General features: G+C 40.1%; 1 protein-coding gene across 2 annotated transcripts in view; it reads right to left on the bottom strand.

Moving 5' to 3' along the window:
- NAV2 (neuron navigator 2) overlaps positions 1-19,910 on the bottom strand; it is a 384,880-nt gene that overhangs the window by 52,392 nt on the left and 312,578 nt on the right. For both annotated transcript variants that reach the window (XM_061999098.1, XM_061999097.1), the window contains exon 12: positions 2,624-2,762. In XM_061999098.1, coding sequence (XP_061855082.1) covers positions 2,624-2,762 — 139 coding nt within the window. The remainder of the gene's footprint in view (positions 1-2,623; positions 2,763-19,910) is intronic.

Below are 19,910 nucleotides of genomic sequence, written 5' to 3'. Positions count from 1 at the left end.
GATCCAACAGCTTAAAGATGCTGCTGTTTTCTACTTAATGGAATTGTTTCTTTTCAGTTTTCTGATCTTTTTAACATTACATCAACAAGTTTATTACTTGATCTCTTCCTCACTTCCATCTTATTTCAGTTAAACAAGTTATTTTAAACACCTACCAGGTCTTAATTTCGCTTTAAAATGTATGATGTGATACTATATGCAGTGCCATGTGAAAGGTCATTTACCTAAGTCAATGGGGAAAAATAAGGGAAAAATATGAGGAGCTCCAAAATATATAGCTGCATTCACTGGTTTGGTACTTGGCACAGTCAGAGCAAGGCATGGGAATATGGTAAGGCAAATTCTGGTGGTGATGATTAGCTTCCTCAGAGCCAACTTGCAAACATCCTCACAGCACTGTTACCAAAAGGGGTGACAATCACGAAGACAGAGTTAATAGCATATTTAAGTTGTGCTCCTCGAAGATGGAGAAGCTACAGCTTCTGGAGTATGGGGTACTCTGCAGCTCTGAATATCAGTTTCTTAGCAGAGATTTTTTTTCACATTACAACCACGTCTTCTTCCTTTGCAGAGGCAATTCTGCACAAGCTACTGATTTTATCAGCAGACACTGACATGTTAGGGCTCTTTCCCTATATTTTGACTGGAGATCCAGTTGCACATGTGGTAGCTTCAAGTTTCCTCTTTAATTATTTGAAATGCAACTTTGGTATCATCTCAAAAAGCTGTGGCAGAATCCCAGCAGCTTAAAAGTGACTACTGTTTAGAAGCAAAGCAGTGGGTACCCTGAAAAGTCTCCATCCATCCCTCTGCAGATGTCTGCCAGTCCTTTGTGGCTCACCATCCAGGGGAACATAAAACTGGGCACAGGCCATCATAGAGTAATCAAGGTAAGACACAAAAGGCATGTATGCAGCATTCGCAGTGTCATGAGCTCTGAGAGCTAATATGGGCAGCAAAAAAATCAACCCTGCAAGCAATGCATGACTCCACCACTCCAGGGCATTCTCATTCCCTTGGCTGACAAGATCAGAATAGTCTGTTCAAATTAAACCTATGTATTTTACAGACAATAATTTGCAGATATAATAATACCTAGAAAAAATACTGTCAGCCATGGAAAGCTGAGGAGAGATGCAGGTCAGAGAAACATGTCAAATAACCACAAACACAACTTGTAGGCCTTGGCTCCCTCCAGTCCTCCTCTTCTAACGACTACACTCTACTGTCTACCACAAATTTCATTCAGCTGCCTTTCTTGTGGTGTATGTCTGCACTCTCTTGGATGCTGTAATAGTTGTGGAGGAGGAAGAAGAGTTCGTCAACACAGATTTAGATCTCTCAGAGGTCTTTCCAAGAATCTGCTTCATCAGAAGACAGAAGTCAGATGAGTTTCTATTGTATTTTCCTTAGGTTAATGTTTAGTTATGTCTCCCTTTTTCTTCCTTTTTTTTTGTCTTTTAATATTACAACATTGAGACTAACAATTGACAAAAAATACTCTTGGTTGTCAATGTTACTCTCTGTTAACTTACTGACAAACACACCTAATAGATCTTGACTCCTCAACTTGTATGGGACTTGTATTAGCAGTTTCAAGCACACATGCAACCACTGATACACAACCAGAGGCTAACTGGAAATCTTTCATGTAGGCTCAAATATGCACTTCGTGGCAAGAGAACAAAGAATAATACATGCTTGCACCACAGTCTGTAGGCAGAGTAACACTACACAGCAGCCACATGTCTACATTAAAACTGATATTAAAAACAGATTTAGGATCCAGTAATGAAAATGACTGGAGAAAATTAAAACACAAAAGAAATTGAGGAGAAGGTCATATCTACATCCCTCTCCTCTCACTGCTGCCATGTCAAGTCACTGCATCCCGGTTGCTTTGACACACAACATGTGAGCACACAAAGAACAAGTTGGACTTCTTATTCCTGCACTTTTCCAAGCAAAATTCTGTATAATTGGGGAAAAAAGAGCAGTTTATATTACTGCAAACCTCTGTATTATGCAATCTAATTGATGAAAGAAAAACTGTTTGATACCTCCACTTGTTTTACCCTCTTTGGATGTGTTGTGTCTGAGCAGAAAACATACACTTATGCTGCCGATGGACATAAAATCTATCCACCTATGAAGTGCTGCCAAAACCAGAAAGCCCGCAGTAACACACAGCCCTGAAGTTTAAAATCATCCATTTCCTTTGCCTGGCATGTTTACACTTCCCATGGAAGTGTAAATAACCCTTCAACTTTCATGTTGACTTAATTCAAATCTATTCCTTAAGAAAAAACATAATACCTTTCCCAGACCTGAAAAAAAACCCAAATCCCATCTACTGATGCATGTTGTTTGTACAGCAGTGCAGTTAGGAAGGCAGAAGCCACTTGCTGCCACACCATCACAGCAGAGATTCCACACACAGGGAAAACAGCTGTAAATGCCATGTATAAAGTGGTTACAATTGCTTGATGCAGCCTTTTCAGCAATACTGTCTGTACTGAAGGCTGGCTCTGTGTTAAAGTTCATCCAGCTTGAAACAATTATGGCTACTGTACAGAGAAAATAATAAATATCAATGTTAACTTGTCTAAACCAGAAATCTTACCTGTGCATCTAAGTTTTTGCGGGAGGAGGCAGGTGTGTTGGCATAGGAGCTGATAGAAGAGCTGGTGTTAATGTCATCAGTACTGAGATTATCTATGGTGTCACTGATCCCACTGCTGACAGAGCTGCTGTCATCCCAGCTGGAGAAAGAACACAACAAAGGTAGAAAATAAGAGTCTAAAGACAAAACATCATTGAAAAGGAGAAGTATTATTTCTACAAGCCTTATCCTATTTGTGGTTGCCAAATGCAAACAGTCTGCTCATTTCCCTAACTTGCCTTCTTAGCGCTCCAAGTCTAAATTCATACAGCTCATTGACTCTACGGTTGCCACAAAGACTAATGTATACCATGACTAAGCCACCAGTACCAATGATGCAACTCTTCCTGACTCAATTGAAAGTCTGTGAGGAAAGAAACTTCCAAGTGACCCTCAAGATTTATGCCTGTAGTCCCAGAGCCAGGGAAGGTGGTGGTAAGGAGGCATCCAGGCATAGCACTGACTTGTGTAATGCAGAGATGGAACTTGAATGTAAGGAAAAAATTCATCCTGGAGCAATCTTTTGTACCTGGTTGTTACAAAGACCTGGGCAACAATCTGGATCTACTATTGACAGCATCACTGCTCTCAGAAGTTTTTAGTAATTGAAAGTTTAGTTGTTCAGATGGTGCATAACCTTCCTGAGCTGCAGCACACATCCTTCTCAAGATTTATTAGGAGCTTATTATTCAGGACTACTTTCTTCCAGCGTGTGACACCTTCAACATTTTCCAGTAAATAAGAAACACGTAACTGGAGGTTTAGGACACAGAAAGCATCAACAAAAAATGTCAATGCCTGAAGCAATTTGAGCATTAGAACAGACAGAATCAAAATGATCCAGAAATCAAGCCAGATGCTCTACTCCTAAAATGCCCATAAAAATAAGCCGCTTAATGAAGAGATTTATAAACTAACTTACAAGTGCTCCAAGAACAATTAAACTGGGATCAAAATACTGTCCTGTAAGTAGCTCTGTGAAGATATTTCAGGCCACTGATGGATAACTACTGCTAGAAATGTATAAATATATGTTTCATAGACCATTTGCAAAAGCTAGCAGCAAGAACACATCTCCAGGCAGTTTCCTAACTACTTATCACCATCACCTCAGGTTTTGGGAGCTCCAGACTGTCTTCCCCACTCCATTTCTGTTTGCTTTACAAATTTGTAACAGAGAGACTGCAGTGAATTTTTTGACTGTAGAGTGAAAGCCATTCACAAATTGATATATTGGACAATTAATACATGCATTTTAAATGGAACTGTGTGTTGTGTAACTATGGAAAGGCAATCTATGTCTGGTTTCTTAAATTGTATTCATAGCTTCAGCACTGATTTACTATGTAGGCTTACTAGATAACCTTCAGCAACTTTGAAATGAAAAGCATTTAATTTTTCTCAGCACTACAGAACAGAAGCTTGTATGGGTTTTAATAATGCTTTAATCATTTTTAATTGCTTTCTGCTTACTTGGGAGTATTTTACTCACTCATATCTACTCAGGGCCTTTCAGGAAACTGAACAGAGCTTAACCAGCAGTACAATTTGCTGAACCACACAAACAGCAGTGGCCACAGGGACACATTCCTCTTAGAGCCTGCAGAAAGGGTTATTGCTCACAGCAGCTCTTTGCTACTGCTTTGTTCCCAGTTATGTCCTCATCAATCTGCCAGCACTGTCATTTGTGCCAGTTCTCCCCATATCACTGCAGAAAAGTCCAGCTGAGAAGCTCAGATCAACACTTTCAGCAAGCTGGATTGATTTTGCCTTCAAGAAATTTGAGACTGATCAGCCATGTTGCTCTGGTGGCAGAGCACAAGGACAGACAGGGACAAACACCAGGACCAACAGCTTCAAGGCTGTGTTTCACAGATCCTTGAGGTGGCCCTTCATCTGGTGTCCTCCAACTTGTAAAAACACACTCCTGCCAGTTCTGATTGACTTCCAGGAGTGTCCCAGCTAGAGGCAAGGCCCTGGCTTTGTGGAATGATTTTCCAAGCAGTATCAACAGAAAATCAGCCAGCCAGATTCAACACAACAGTTTTATATTTTCCAAAAATCTTTCCCAGCATAACTGAATGATGTGATGACCACACCAAGAAATCCATGGAATGTAAAGGAAAAGAAGAAAAAACCCCATATTTCTCCCTCCCCCAAAGTGTCTAGTAAAGAATACACTCTTTTCCCAAAGTTTTGTGTAGCAACTAACATCTTTTTTAGTTCTAGATCTGTAATAAAATCCTAATGATAACAAAAGCAATGCCAATGTTTTCCATGTTTAACAGTTTAATTTCCTTCTTATGGAGATGTGGTGATGCCCTCCCCCCAGCCAAGTTCTTCTATGTGACTCATCTCGAATGTACAGAAACATTACATTTCCATCTCTTCCAATGTGTTAAACTACCACAGGCCCCAGTTCACCAGTATCTAAAGAATGCATCTAATGTTAATCATAGTTTTACTGGCATCAACCAGTCCTGTTGACTTCAGTTGGGCAATCTAAGGTATTATGGAAATATCTGAGTGCCCTTCTGAACTGGGACATGTGCCTGAGGACAAAGTGGAAACATGCACCTGAATACATTGATGGTCGTGGCTTCCCCTGAAGTGTATTCTGGGCTTTAAGTCTTTTAGATTCTGCTGGAAACTATGAATGAATCAAACTCTGTATTTTCAAGTTTACTAATCTGTTACTAAATTAAAATAGATTAGCTGTTCTGATGTCCAAAAATGTGCAGCATTTTGGCTGCCAGAAGCTCTTGTAGGGACGCTGATAACATTAAGTGCTGATAGTGATCCACAGCTGTTCTGACATGGGAAGATGCTGGGTCAGCTCAACCCAGACATTTCAGGTTTAGCTTTATTTTTCAAGAAATCACTTCGATATGGCAGTTGGAGGGAGTCAGTCTCTAGCTAGAACAACATGTTGTAAGAGAACAAGAAAACACAACATCCTATTAGAAGGGGTGTGGGCAGTAGGTCAAGAGAGTTTCTCCTCCCCCTCTGCCCTCATGAGACTGTATCTCAAATATTGTGTCCAGTTTTAGGCCCCTCAGTTCAAAAAGGACAGGGAGCTGCTGGAGAGAGTTCAGCACAAGGCCACCAAGATGATGGACTGGAGCATCTCCCTTATGATGAAAGGCTGAGAGAGCTGGGGCTGTTCAGCTTGGAGGAGACTGAGGGGTGATCTCATTAATGTTTACAAATATGTAAAGGGTAGGTGCCAGGAGGATGGAGCCAGGCTGTTCTCAGTGATGGCCAATGATAAGACAAGGGACAATGGGTACAAGATGGAATGGAAGAGGTTCCAAAGAAACATAATGAAAACCTTCTCTCCTGTTCAGGTGAGGGAGCACTGGCAGGGGCTGCCCAGATGGGTTGTGGAGTCTCCTTCTCTAGGGACATTCAAACCCCACGTGGATGAGTTCCTGTGTGACCTGCTCTAGGTGGCCCTGCTCTGGCAGGGGGCTTGGACTGGATGATCTTTCAAGATCCCTTCCAACCCTTAAGATTCGGTGCTCTTAAGACATTGAAAATAATTTTGAAAACCCATGTGAACAATCATTGATGCTGTCCTCTGCAGTAACACTATAGACAGCTTTAATGCAAATAAGGTGTGTAAACTCTGTAAATTAGATGCCAGTGCAAGCAACTTTATAAGCATACAAAATAAACTGCTTGAAAGCAATGTGACTAAAGCATGTACACCGTTTAACATGCTGTCAATGATCCATTACACCAGAAGCTCTTCCCTTCAGAAGCTCAACAATCCCAAGTCCTCCACATAAATTAGCTCACTTTTACCTTCAGCCAGTGTCTTTATGGTTTAAGTCAAAAGCAAGGAAGCAGAATGGGGAATCTAACAGCTCTAATTACAGTGCTCTTGGATCCTGGAGCCATGATAACATCTTTGTAATTTAGCTGGTGCAATTAATTTCTGATGTCAGCAAGTAGCTACTCAACCATAACCTGAAGCTGAAATGTTTGGGCTTTCCTTCTTCTATTTGATCAATCACCTGAAACTTTACTTTGATTACTGAAAACTAAAATATAAAAAGGTATATTGCATGTGAAGATTATATAACCAGCCACCTAAAAACTATCACCACTCTCACTTAAAAACTCCCACAAAGCTGCCTCATACTCTCTATGAAAGCAAGCATCCTGAGCACCCTTTTTTCCCTCCCCATCTCAGCCTGCTCACCCTAGTGCAGCTAACAATGTTGCTGCTATAGACAGCCCACTTACAGCACCAGCTCAACTACTCAAAGCTGCCTTTTGAAAAAGGTTTGCAAAGCAGTTAGGCTCAGACCTGTATTTTTCCACAGTCTATCAGCACTTCTCCATCTTGCATAATCATCATCTACAGATTTGGCTCTTCTTTGTCAACTTGGACAGCACGGAAAACCACTTTGTGAACCTCAGGACAGCCCCCCCCACCAAATCCAAAGCAAAGGAATTATTAAAATCTTACTAAATAAACCTATTGTTAAAAGCAGAAAAAAAATCACCCTTCTCTACAGATGGGTGTGGATTTCAACTTTGCTGGATCTTCAGTCCAAACCAAAATTACAATGAGCTGCTGAAAAATACTTTTGTCCAAGACAGGGCCTTGGGGCTTTACAATATTTCAAGTGGAAACATGGTAATTATCCCCTTCTATCTAAAAATTTAACTGTTTGTGAGTGAGAACAAACAAACAAACAAAGGCAAGGTGCAAAATGATTGAAACTTCACAGCATCTTCAAAGAATTAAAAGGAAAAAGTAAAAAAGCCAGATAAATGTAAATGTGCTCTAACATGAGTTACCAGATAACTGCAGTTTCCACTGTTTTCTTCTGGGATTTCCTGCAATACTGACATCACTGAAATACAAAAACCGTATACAGACCCTCACATGGTTTTCCTTTCAAATTATTCTGAAAGGTGACAAACGGCTCTTTTGAAAAGAAAGGATGAAAAGTTAATTTACTTAATGAATTGTTAGTCACCCACCTTCCCCATCTCTTCAGTTACTCTCTCCTTATTACATCTCATTACAGGTATTTTAAGATAAACCACTTGGTTTCTAACTAAAGGTAGAGTCCATGGACAGGACAGTTACCTTGAAACACTTTCTAAAGCCAGACCATGAGAACTAAACCAGGCAAAATGAATCCAGACCTTTTCCAGCTGTTCCTTCTGGAGCAGAATCTAATCCTTTTAATGACATTTTCTGGTGCACAGTTGAACTGCTGGAAGTGTGCTGTGAACTATTCAGCTTGTTTTTTATGTTTAGTGACTATCTAGTTTACCTGCCAACAAGTTGAAATGCAGCTCTCTGTCAAGCTCTCTTTAGAATTCATCCAAGGTAAGGTTTCAGGATTTACATTTAAAATACCTATTTGACAAAGAGAATAACTCAAGAGAAGAAAAGTATCAGTTACTGTTGGAAAAGGCTGGGTATGAAAAGATTTGTAGAAGCCAGAAAACTGCACATGCTCTTTTCATTTAATCTTTTTATATCAGTGCTAATAACCTCATAAAAATAACACTGAATTTTATTTTGTCCCTGAAAATCTGACCAGGAATTTGACCAAGCCATTGTCAAACTCGAAGGGAACACAGCTGAGCACACACACAGAGGAACTGCTAAACCCAGCTAATCTCAGGGAGTTTATCATTTGGAACACCATAAAGCTTCACGAAAACAAACTGACTTTCTACTGAAACTCATCATCTCCTGTTCTAAAGCAGAAATTCCAATGGCACCTTCTCCACCTGCACACATTTTGCAGAGACCTTTCAGCCTGTCACTGTCTGAAGTCACTAAAAACAGCAGCCAGCACCACTGTATTCAGTTGCAAGATGCCTGACTGGTGGAACTTGGTTTTCTGGCCATTTTTCACAACAATGGTTCCTTCTGGCACTGCACAGCCTCAGGGGAGGGTGAGGAAACCAGAGTAAGGCACTGTCTTTGACCCAAGTGCTAGAGGAACACAGTCTGAAAAATTCAGCATAAAATGCTCCAACCAGCTCCCAATCCCTTTATCCTGCAGCCAGCATGAAGACCTACTGTGTTTACAAAGCAGTTTATAGACCGGCCCCACACTGTGTGCACAGAACAGTCCTATAGCCAGTGGCACCCTCACCTTCCTGCTTTAAAGGCCAGGTGATTGATATTCATCCCTGATCACTTCTGTTCGAGTCCTTTGACTCCTGTACCACTGAAAGCAGGAAAAGAAATCTGTGTCTTCATATCACAGTAAGGTCAGCATTAAACCTTAGTTGTTATTATTATGGAAAAAATATGCTTTGTTTGTTATGCCATTGTTTCCAAGGCAGTCAGAAGTGCTGAGAAAATTCTTCTAAGGAAAGGCAGAAACTTTTGTTTATGTACAAAGCCAGTGGTTGTCTCCAGAAAAGAAATCCCAGTGAAGCGTGGAGCCTGCATGTGAAAACAGCAGAATGAACAAATCCACACAGGTGAGGCCAAAGCCATGGAGGACGCTGTGATGGACACCCCAGCTCCCTGCATTGCTCTGGAGGAAATAGGGAGGAGATCCCTGGCAAAGATCTAGGTGTAGCTCACCACTACAATATGCCTCCTCCTCCCCCTTGGCCAGGCTTCAGCCCAAACACCTCCCTCCTCCAGGCAGGCAAAGATGCTGCACCCAGGGGATGGAAAGTTATGATAACCAAATGCCAGGCTGTGAGGGCTTTTCCCCTGCCTTATTTATCAGTTTATATTTTCTCTTCCCTAAAAGCAGATACCTTTGGGACCACATCACCACAAAGGCACTATTTAAGTTAAGCCTTTTCTTCATAGGATGGCACCTACTGAAAGCACTGACGTGGTTTTCACCACTCACCTCTTGCCTGTACACTCACTGGACTGAGCTGGTGAGAGCTCAGCAGCTCACCAGAAGTTACTGGCATATTGCAGCCTGCTTCCTTCGTCTCCAAAACACAATAAAAAAGGCTTAAACACCAAGAAGAAAAAAGAATAGATTAGCTAAATTCTTACAGGGCTGACGTAACTAAAACACAGAAGGAAAGGAATGAAGGGTAGTATGGAAACAAAACTATGCAAGAGGCATTTAAATTCCCTGCTGCTGAGCATGCTTTTCAAAAGACTCGTGGGGCTGGACCAACCTGCCCCTGTGGCCACTTGCCTCTCAGTAAAGGGCCACCTGCTCCCACAGCAGGAATGGCCAACTGGGACTGCTGGGCAGCCTCTCCCAGGGAAAGGTGGCTGCTAAACACACACAGAACCAAAGCCTCCAGTAGCTGGCAGGTACACCATGGCTACTTTGCTTCTCAGTCTTGTTTTAATCTCTCCTGTTGCCGTAATTTCACTAGTGACACCAACCCCAGTCTTTTAAGGTCTGCAGGCTGTAATGCCAAACACAAGCACAAGATGAAGAAGAGATACATATGCATGAGGAATTAAAGAAATCCACAGTCACTGATTCAGAATACACTCTAAAGCTTCTACATACATTGATGGGAGTCAAAAAACATGTGCACAGCAAAGCACAGATTTCACACAGGAGAACTGCTCCTCTCTCACACTATCAGCTGCAGCTAAGCACATGGAGACAAAGATAATGAATATTCTTGCACACTCAACCAGAAAGAAGAGATAAACACAAAATTCATCTCTCTAAACACACTACAGCCTGCTGACATATGTCTTAAAAATTAAGCTGAACTTGGCAATAAAAGCTGTTAATTCGATCACAAGACACAATGCTGTCCCTCAGGAGCCCAAACCATGGAAAAACAATCACACCAGAGACTTACAGAACAGATAAGACACATAATCAAGTGAGATACTTTATTCTTTGTAATATGGAGATGTGTGTAAGATATCAGCTACTACCAATTCTGAAAGCAGGTATTTTCCTAGCTGAACTGCAACATCCTAAGCAGTAGCATTTTAGTTTTTATCAGACTTTAAAATTAGACTTATTGGGAAGAAATTGTAAAAGAGAAAACGACCATGTAACCTTACTCAGTCAAATCAGGAAGCTGACAGAAATCTCCACAGGAGCGAGAATAAGAACTGTATTACCTCCGAAAAAGTAAGTGCTCTCTGGGCTGTGATCCGGCCTGAAAACAACCTTACACATGCCTTTGTTTCCCTGCAGAGTGAGCTCATTCACATAGAGTTTCCTCCTTTGCACAGAAAGCAAACTTACTGTTAAAGCATAACAAAGCCCCACAGTTTTCTGAAGCTAAAAGCCTGGAAAGATAGCCGGGTAGATTGCAACCTCTGAAACGCCAATAGTTATGGATAAACCTCACAGAATCCTGAAGGTAAACCAGAAAAGACAAATCCAGTAATAGCTGTCAGTTCTCACATGTGACATTTCCTATTGTGTTACTCAAATATTTGTCATCTACTAAAAAGATATCGATTTCATGCAGAAAACGGCAATTGAAATTAAACACATAGTGCAGAGAGAAAACCTCTCAGGCTTACTCCATCATCTGCTGTGTTTCCACTGCTGCCAGCATTTACAACGCTGAAACTACTTGCACAAAGGTATAATGCAGCATACTTCCACGCTTCCAAAAGCGCACAAAATCTCTTACCTTGCAGTCTTGCCAGGCCAGAGCCCTTCTCCACCTTGCTGCCCATGAAGAATTCCAGCAAAGGGGCTGAGATTTATTTTGCAGGTTGATACCTTCATTAGGCTACCATCCAACACCCCCCTAAATAAAATAGCTTGTAACTTGACTATCTAGGAAGAGACTAGAAAAAAAGCTGAAGCAAGGTTGTTTTCCAAGAGAGCCCTCAACATCCAGCAGCTCCGAAAGACACTGGAAAGTAAAGCCTAGCTGGAAGGTGATCATCAGAAACTTCCCTTAGAAAGAAATCTGATCCCTCAACAAAATTAACCTCTGAAGTGCTGAAAAAGTGAGAGGTCAGGACTTGCTGCTGGGACTAGGTCATCTGTGCGAAGCTGTAACCTGACAGCAGTACAGCAGGCAGACTGGGTGCCTCCAGATCACATACCGTATCCTATGAAGTAAAAGCTCATGTCAGCAGCCCTGTACTTGAGAGGACTAATTGACAGTATTTGATCTCAGCTAAGAAGACTACAAGCTCTGAAAGTGTATTTCCTACTTTGCTTTTATAGAGGGATTCAACAATGTGACTCTGAAACAAGTATAGTTTCATGAGAATGTAGCAGGAGACATATCCCAAATGTTTTAACACAAAAGATTTGGAATACAGGCAACATACAATTACAGGGGTGGCCTAGAAAAACAATTTCAATGCAAATAGTATTAAAAGTAGCAATGTATCCACTAATATCCCCAATAAAGGCCTTATGAAACTGGGAAAAGATACACAAGATTTATCAGAGATTAAACATACTAATCCTTATTTACAGTTGTAAAGTAGGGGCTTATTACATCCCTTTATTTCAAGTAGAACAGAGATGGGTATTGATGCATGTATGGTTGATAAAAATGTATGGTGGTTAGCACTCAAAACTCTTATCTTAGTCTAATATAAATACTTTCTGACAGGATTCTTCCCAGATCTCTGCTTTCTGTTGTACACGTGGGATTTTTTAGTCTAATATGGGAAATTACACCAGCTTTATTTACTGTGGGTAGCAGTGCTCTGAGGCACTAATTACCCTTATGCTAAATGCTGCACAAATGTAACCTGTAAACATTAGAAAACCTGTAAGATGGTGAGAAGGGAAAAGTTGCTCATTTGTAGGCCACAGACTCATCACTTATGGCGTCTTCTGTGTGCTAATGGGCACAGAGCAAGAAATGACAGGAGTACCCCAAAAGAGAGAAATACTAGAAATACAAGAGAAATGGTAATAATAACACAGATGATGAAACACACAGTGGTGTTGGATAGTCACGACTAGTTGGGTATGGAAGGTGGCACTAGTGCTTGGAGTAGAAGACTATTCTGAGAGGTCAGAGAACCTATGGGCAGACTGGCTCAAGGCCACTGCCAGCAGAACAGTCAGTGGCAGAAATACTGCAAGTGGGTGTGTGAAAAGCCTGGCGACAAGCAGTTGGAACAGGGAAACTGAAGTTAGGGCTGAGGTCTGGGAAGATTTTCTGAGGCTGGAGAGAGGCATTTATCAGATGTAAAGCCACAGTGAGGAGAGAAAATGAACCTGAGAAACAAAAGTCAGGGAACTGGAGTGCGAAATGGTGAAAATACATTAGAGGAAAAAAGTCTTGAGCTTATGAAATTAAGAGTTTATTACAGTAAATGCACAAGGAGAAGATATCAAATTCAAGATAGAGCCTATAATGTCTATCATATTTTGTTATTTAAATGGAGACACAGACAAGACACTGACTCCTGGTGCAGTTGATACGGTTGCCAGCACTGACCAAAACACTGACCTCCAGCCAAGTGGCAATATGCAAGTCCATTCCCATTCTTACAGAAAGATTTGTTCTCTAAGCAAGAAACTCCATTTCTAATCCATTCAGGATAGATTGTCATTGTCCAGGTTACCAATGAGGGATCTCATCATGAAAAGCTGGGCAGCCTTTCAGATGGAGCAAGTGGAGAAGACAACACCGCGCTGTCATCTCAGACTCACCTCAAGAAAACCATTAATCATTTGGTCCAAAACCAAAGAGCCATGAACGAAAGAGTAGTCAGAAGTCAACTATACTCATGTGTTTATTCTGTTCAGCTTGGGTACCCTGACTTAAACAAAACACATCTTTTAGCATAATGCTGTATTTTTGGTTGAAAGGGTTAAAACACAAGTATTCAAAGGTTATAAAATAAAAGACTTTATGGGGGTATTCTGCTGCCAAAACCTTCAAATAAATGAGCTGCAGTCTGAGCTTGCTTTCTACGTTGGAGTCTATATTTTAGTGGCCACAGGGTTACTATAGCAACACAGAGGACTGGTAATTTAGAGGCTGGTGGATGTGACAACTTGCAATTTAGAACAATACTAATAATAAAAACAGCTTGGGGAAAGCATCATTTAACACCAGTGTTTGTGTTTTAAAGTGAAAAAAGGATGTTTGTTTAATTATATTTTTTTTTTCCTTTCCAGCTAAACAAATGACAGCAACATGTCTTTTCTGCTTTTTGGTTCTTCTGCACCCTAGAGTGCAGTCACCTCCCCCCCCTTTGCACGTGTATAAATGCAAATCTGCAGATGTCTTTACCATTGCTGAAGATCAGACAAGAAACTCGGAGCTATTTGAAAACAAAAGTATGTATTATCCATAATGAAAGTGAAGGTAAAGATATTCATGGACTATTGTTAATCCTTTCTTGGCTCTGCTGAATTTAACTCCTATCCTTTTTAACAACTCCCGTAAATTGCTCCTCATTTTTGATTGAAATTGCACTTTAATCATAGAATAGTCACTAGAGAGAACTCTCAGTACAGATACTTAGAAGAATCACAACTGGGACAGCAAATCTCATCTCCAACATCCTTCCTATGTCAAAATAGCTCCCAAAAACATGATGATCTCCTCACAGAGTTGTAGAAATATCAGCAAATGACCTGTAGCAAATGGTAAATAGGAACAGCCAGAAATATACTAATTCCAGAAACAATCAAATCTGCAATTGTAACCTGGGGGGGGAAAAAAGAGAATCTGAACATCACATCTGTTGAATCACCAGCTCCAAAGAAGACCAGAATCACAAGATTAAGGTACAGCATTTCTCTCTCTACACAGCCCCATTGTCCTTTGCTTTCCTGGCAGCCCTTACACTGCACAGGAGGAGGGATTTTGCAACACAATACCCATAACACTAAATAGGGAGGGATATTTCCAGATGAATTTTACATGTAGTAATAATCACAGTTTTATGGGTCAGGAAGTTCAGAAGATTAGTGTGTTATGGCTGAAGTTTATAAAAGCGTTTGTGTTAGAAGTTTCACATAGCAATTGGGTGAGATAAACTGCAAACAGCTTTACATTAAGTTTTTTATGGCAGTTAAAGCTGGGAAGAAGTAAAGAGACCCCAGGTATTAATTTACCTAAAGAACAGCTGCTTAGAAAAGGCTGCAAAGTGTCCTAATACTCAGTGTAACAAAATCATTGCACCTCCCATTGCTTGTTCTTTCTCCCCACACTCATGTGCTATTCCCATTAACCTTAGTAAGAGCCGTGTTCATGGGCAGAACTGAGCTAAAACTGGAGGCAACAAAAAAGACTTATCACAGAAATGTGTGGTTTGATTCTTAATTGAAAAGGCCCAAAACCATAATTACAAGTTTGCATTCTGGGTTAAAGCAGCATGAATCTTGCTGCTTTTCAAACTCTGCCTTCGAGAACACCAGAATGCCTGAAAACTGGTGTTTTACTGCAATATGTTAATTTCCTTTATATTTTTTTCTCATGAGATATGTTAGGAGCCTATAAAGCATCTGCATTTGATGACTGTGATGATTATAAAAAGCAACGCAAGCAGCACAGAGTGTGAAGACCTTGTGCTTCAACATTCTTTGTAAGCCGTTGTATAATGTGTGGGATGAAATGGCTGCCACGTTTCACCCTGAAAGAGACTCCCATTGCAACTGGGTAAACTGTCCTCAAATAATCTCAACCCTCCTTGTTTTAAGTCTCCTTTTTCTTTCTTTGCTCCTGAAGAACACTTGAGATTATTTAAATGCAGAAAAAAATACACTTGTAAAGCCAAAACACATTCTGAGCAGACTCCAACATGCTTTTCAACACACTTCTAACCTTTTAACTTGAGCACATTAAACAAAAATACACATTTTTAAAGTCCTTTTTGTTGATTAAATATATGCATGAGAATAAAAGCAGGAACACAGCAACACTCCTGCACCATTACAACTGTGACAGATCACACTACAGGGCTAAGATTACTCTCTTTCAACACAATCAGTGTTTTGTGTTCAAGTTTTAAAGAAACCAAACAAATTGACTTCTTGTACTCAGATGTAATTGTCCATCCTGGGAAGGTATTTGTAGTCCTATCCAGAGAAACACTGAAAGCAACATAAACCCACAATAAGAGAAATGGTAGCAAACAGACCCTAACTGCTACAACTCTGTGAAGTTGTGGCTTTTCACTGTGGTTCCCAAGGGAGCTTGGGAGCCAGGAGAAGCGAGTCTGGAAAAACAATGATCTGGTTTTTAATTCCTTTCATTCTGCTGAATGAAAGAGGCACTAAATTTGCAGACTGATGAGGGATATATGCTACCAAATACTCTTCTTCACAGTCTTAAACCTCAAGAAGAGTCTTCGCTTGCCTTAGAGACTTCCCTGAGAGTAGACAACGGTATTATGGTGGTATTATTAGAAGGGAACACATTAAGTGTGGGATACTTAAGGACTTTTGTTGAAATTACTCATATAGGTAGCATCATACAGAAGAAAGTAAAAGGGAATCATTGGTGTGTACTGCTGCATGGGTACATACCAGTCCATAGGAACTGATCAGTCATGGATTTAGGGAAGGATGGTGATATTTCTCTAGACCCAAGGCAAGCAGTCAATGGCAAAACTTCCCTTGTCTTGAAAAGTAGCAGTTTCAGCCCTGAAAAGGCTGTGCATGCACAGAAAAGCCAAATGTGGGATAAGGTTAATGATTTGTAGCAAGATTAATGATTATTGCATTGATAATGTATCAATGGGAAAGTAGCATGAGACTGACTTATAGCATCTACATTCTGTGAATTTCCTTTCACTGACCAACCATTAAAGAAAACCAGAGCTTCCTCCTGCAAGGTGCCATGAGTGGCTGGTGCAAAGACAAGACTATTTATTTATTTGTTAATATATGATAAAAAATGGTTTAGCAACATTTTATATTTACCTCAAAGATTGTTTTAAAAATGCCAGTAGTCTACACGGAGCACTCGTGTTGACACAAGCGTGAGGCATACTTTTGACTGTACCCACTTCAAATGAATAAGCACATCAGAGTGAATCAACACAAACGGCTACTTTCTAGCAGCAGTGGAGAAAGAAAAAGCCAGGCAACTGGAGATAATCCAATAAAAACAGAGGGTGCTGAGAAGCGATGCAGCTTGCACACTATTATCTGAGAGGAATTCCAAATGAGTGGTGAATCCGAGGGGTTACACTCGGGTGATCCCAACATTTGTTTCTAAGTTGAAGCACATTACTGAGTCTCAAACACCTCAAGAAATGTTCTCAAAGTATTTATGATACACACATGTATATGCATTATGTATCTGTTTTCTATGCTCTCTATTCTGTTTTTTCAGACACAGCAAATAATCAAAGCAAACAAAAATATATATCAAACAGCTCATTAGTAAGAACAGTCTCCATAAAACAGAAAAAAATATGGTCTTAAAATGCAAACAGTTAATGTAGTGAAACACAAGAAAGAAATATCATCCCACTGTCTCCAGTGCAGTTTGCTTTGTGATCTTCTCCAAACCACAGAAATCATTCCTTTCCAAAAAATCTGACACTGACAATCACGAATTTTAACACATGAACCATTGACCAAGGAGAAAAATGGAATTCTTACAATCTAAACTAGTGAGTAGAGTAGCAGTTTACTTCTACACTGTTATAAGACTTTCTTGTCTTCTGCAACCATTAAGATTTTTAGCTTAATCCCTAATATATGAAGTTATAAACCCAGTGCAACTGGCATGATTCACTTCTGAAGACAATGAAAAACTGCTTTGGGATGAATACATGACAGATGTCCATATATGATTTACAGCTTTTCAAATGAGCTTTCTAACATAACATCTTTGTCAACAAGCAGTAGAGAACAGAAACATCAGATATGAAAGAAGCTACAGAAATCCATCGGCCAGAAGCAAAGTTCTTTATCACCAATGAGGTAAGGAACAGTGCAGGAAGAAAATTTCAATTACAGGTTGTGTTTCAGCAAGCAGGATGAGGGGACTAGGTAAGAGGAGGCATTCAGACTCAAGAAGGATATGCCAAGCATATCATCAACAGAACTCTTAGATACTTCTGGTTGAATAAGCTGTTCCATAAGCAGTTCTAAGACAGTTTTGAAAAGTCCTGTAAAACTTCATTTACCCTCCCGTCCCACACATCCCTGACAAAATACTGAAGTCATTACTGTTCCTAGGTTGACCTGCTTCTGCAAGGGAGTTGGACTAGATGATCTCTAAAGGTTCCTTCCAACTCTACCATTCTATGATTCTATGATTCATTAAGAGCAGTCATTAACCAGCTCATGGCACTCACTGTAAAAGCACTGCTGTCAACTACATGTATCTTAGTCAAACACAATCCAGTTATGATCAAGACAATTTGCCCAACCCCCCCTAATTAGCTATATCTCTGCATTTACAGTCATTTATTGTTGCTTTGGCTGTTAAAAAGCTAATACATTCCACTAGAAAAGTAAACCCATTTATCCTAATTAAAGCAGAACTATTAAACCAAGCTAACATCATTACAGCTGCATCTTTAGTGTTTGCAAATTCTCTGTATTACACTCAGACCACATAAACACTTGAACTGAATAACGAGCAAACTCTTGACTTCCAACAAAAATTAATTTTCCTTTATTTTTAGAGTCCATCTGCTTTTTTTTCCTAATAAAACAAAGGGATCTATTTCACCTAAACAACACAAAGATATCCCAAAGATTGTATTCCAGCCAAAAGACATGCCTCTCTCTCAGATTATCTTGCAAAATCTTTCCACCCTTTTGAACATGTTTTCCCATGTGAATTCCTTTCTTCTTATTCTTACTGGTACTCTCTGTCAAACAGCCTAATTTGACATTTCCAAATTCACAGTAGACTACTAATGCAGTATAGAATTCCAGACATTTCTCCTCCCTGCAACTGTTGCCTGGTTAAGAAAACCACCAAGTTCTCTTTAAATTTATAATCTTCCTAACACAAAAGGTAACTGAATCAAACTAATTACCTTCAAGACAGCAGCTCTAACCAGTGCATACTTTTAAACTAAAGTCTATCCATACAACTGTTATGCATTTCACTAAAGGATAAAATGCTATCTGTCAACCTATACAAACTATGTTTTGTGTTAAAAGTAAATAAACAACCAACAAAGCCTCTAAGGGTAAAATGTTCTGCTTTTATTCCACCAGAAGGACAAAATGACAGCTGACATGTTGTTTAGACTCTGTGGTGTACCACTTGGCTTTGCCATGGTTGCTTGATGACTCTGTCAGTTCAATGCTACCTAAATCTGTCTTTTCACAGATGCTCAGCAGAAGCTACCTCAAAATACCAGTAGTGACCCTGAGACATAAGGTTTCCTCACCACCAGAGAAGAGATTGCAACTAGCACACGACTGGGCAAATTCAGTTCAGCGTTTCCATACCAAGCATGAAGGTCAACGTAGCCACAGTGGACTACTGCAATTACAGTATAGATGAGCAGGGAGAAGGAAGAGTAAAGTCCAATGGGTACACCACTGGGCTGGTGTAACAATGGAGTGAGAGTGCAACCGTCCACACACAACTCCACCGAGCTTCTGAAACCGATCTCATAACACCCTTGGCTGCAGGCAGCGGGATGGGGAGGGAACCAAGGAACCAGCAGCTGTAGAACAGTTCTGCCTGTGCTGAGTGAACTTGAGTAAGCAGAATGTCTTCAAAATTATTAAACCCATTAATTTTACTCTAGAAGACAAAATCCTTTGAATTATAGATACTATGATAACTATAAAACACGCAGAGTGAGCTGCAATGGGATGTGGGAACACCAGTGGCAATAACAACTGGGACACTGATGTGGTGAGCTGGTGTGTTTAACACTTACCTTCTTTTGAAACTGAACTACCAATTCCAAACATCTGTGCCATACAGGGCCCAGATTATCTGATACCTCATATCATTATGTGATACCTGAAAAATTAATCTGGCAATAACTTGTAAACTATATTCTCACCATTTCCTAACAGGTAAATACTTCTATTATATACTTTATAAGCTATGTTAAATATTTAGTTTAGCATGCCAGATAACAACTCTTAGATCTTTTTCCCAAGATACTGTGGGTTTGGGGTATGGTTTGGGGTTCTTTTTTAATTTCACTGTTTGCTGAAAGCAAAGCTCAGTGGTATCAAAATACTATCAGAAAAAAATCAGTACAGTTATAGAGACAGAAGGCACAGTGTTATCACACATGGTTCAGAGATTCCTTAACTGGTGCTACATTATGCTTTACAGAGGCACATCTGAAGATACTGGAGTGGGTCTGGATGCAATGCAGATTCAGCATGACACAACTTCAGCTGTCACATCATTACACTTTATA

Source organism: Colius striatus, chromosome 7, assembly GCF_028858725.1.
Source record: "Colius striatus isolate bColStr4 chromosome 7, bColStr4.1.hap1, whole genome shotgun sequence".
Classification (NCBI taxonomy): Eukaryota; Metazoa; Chordata; class Aves; order Coliiformes; family Coliidae; genus Colius; species Colius striatus.
This window is presented reverse-complemented; position numbering and strand designations above follow the sequence as displayed.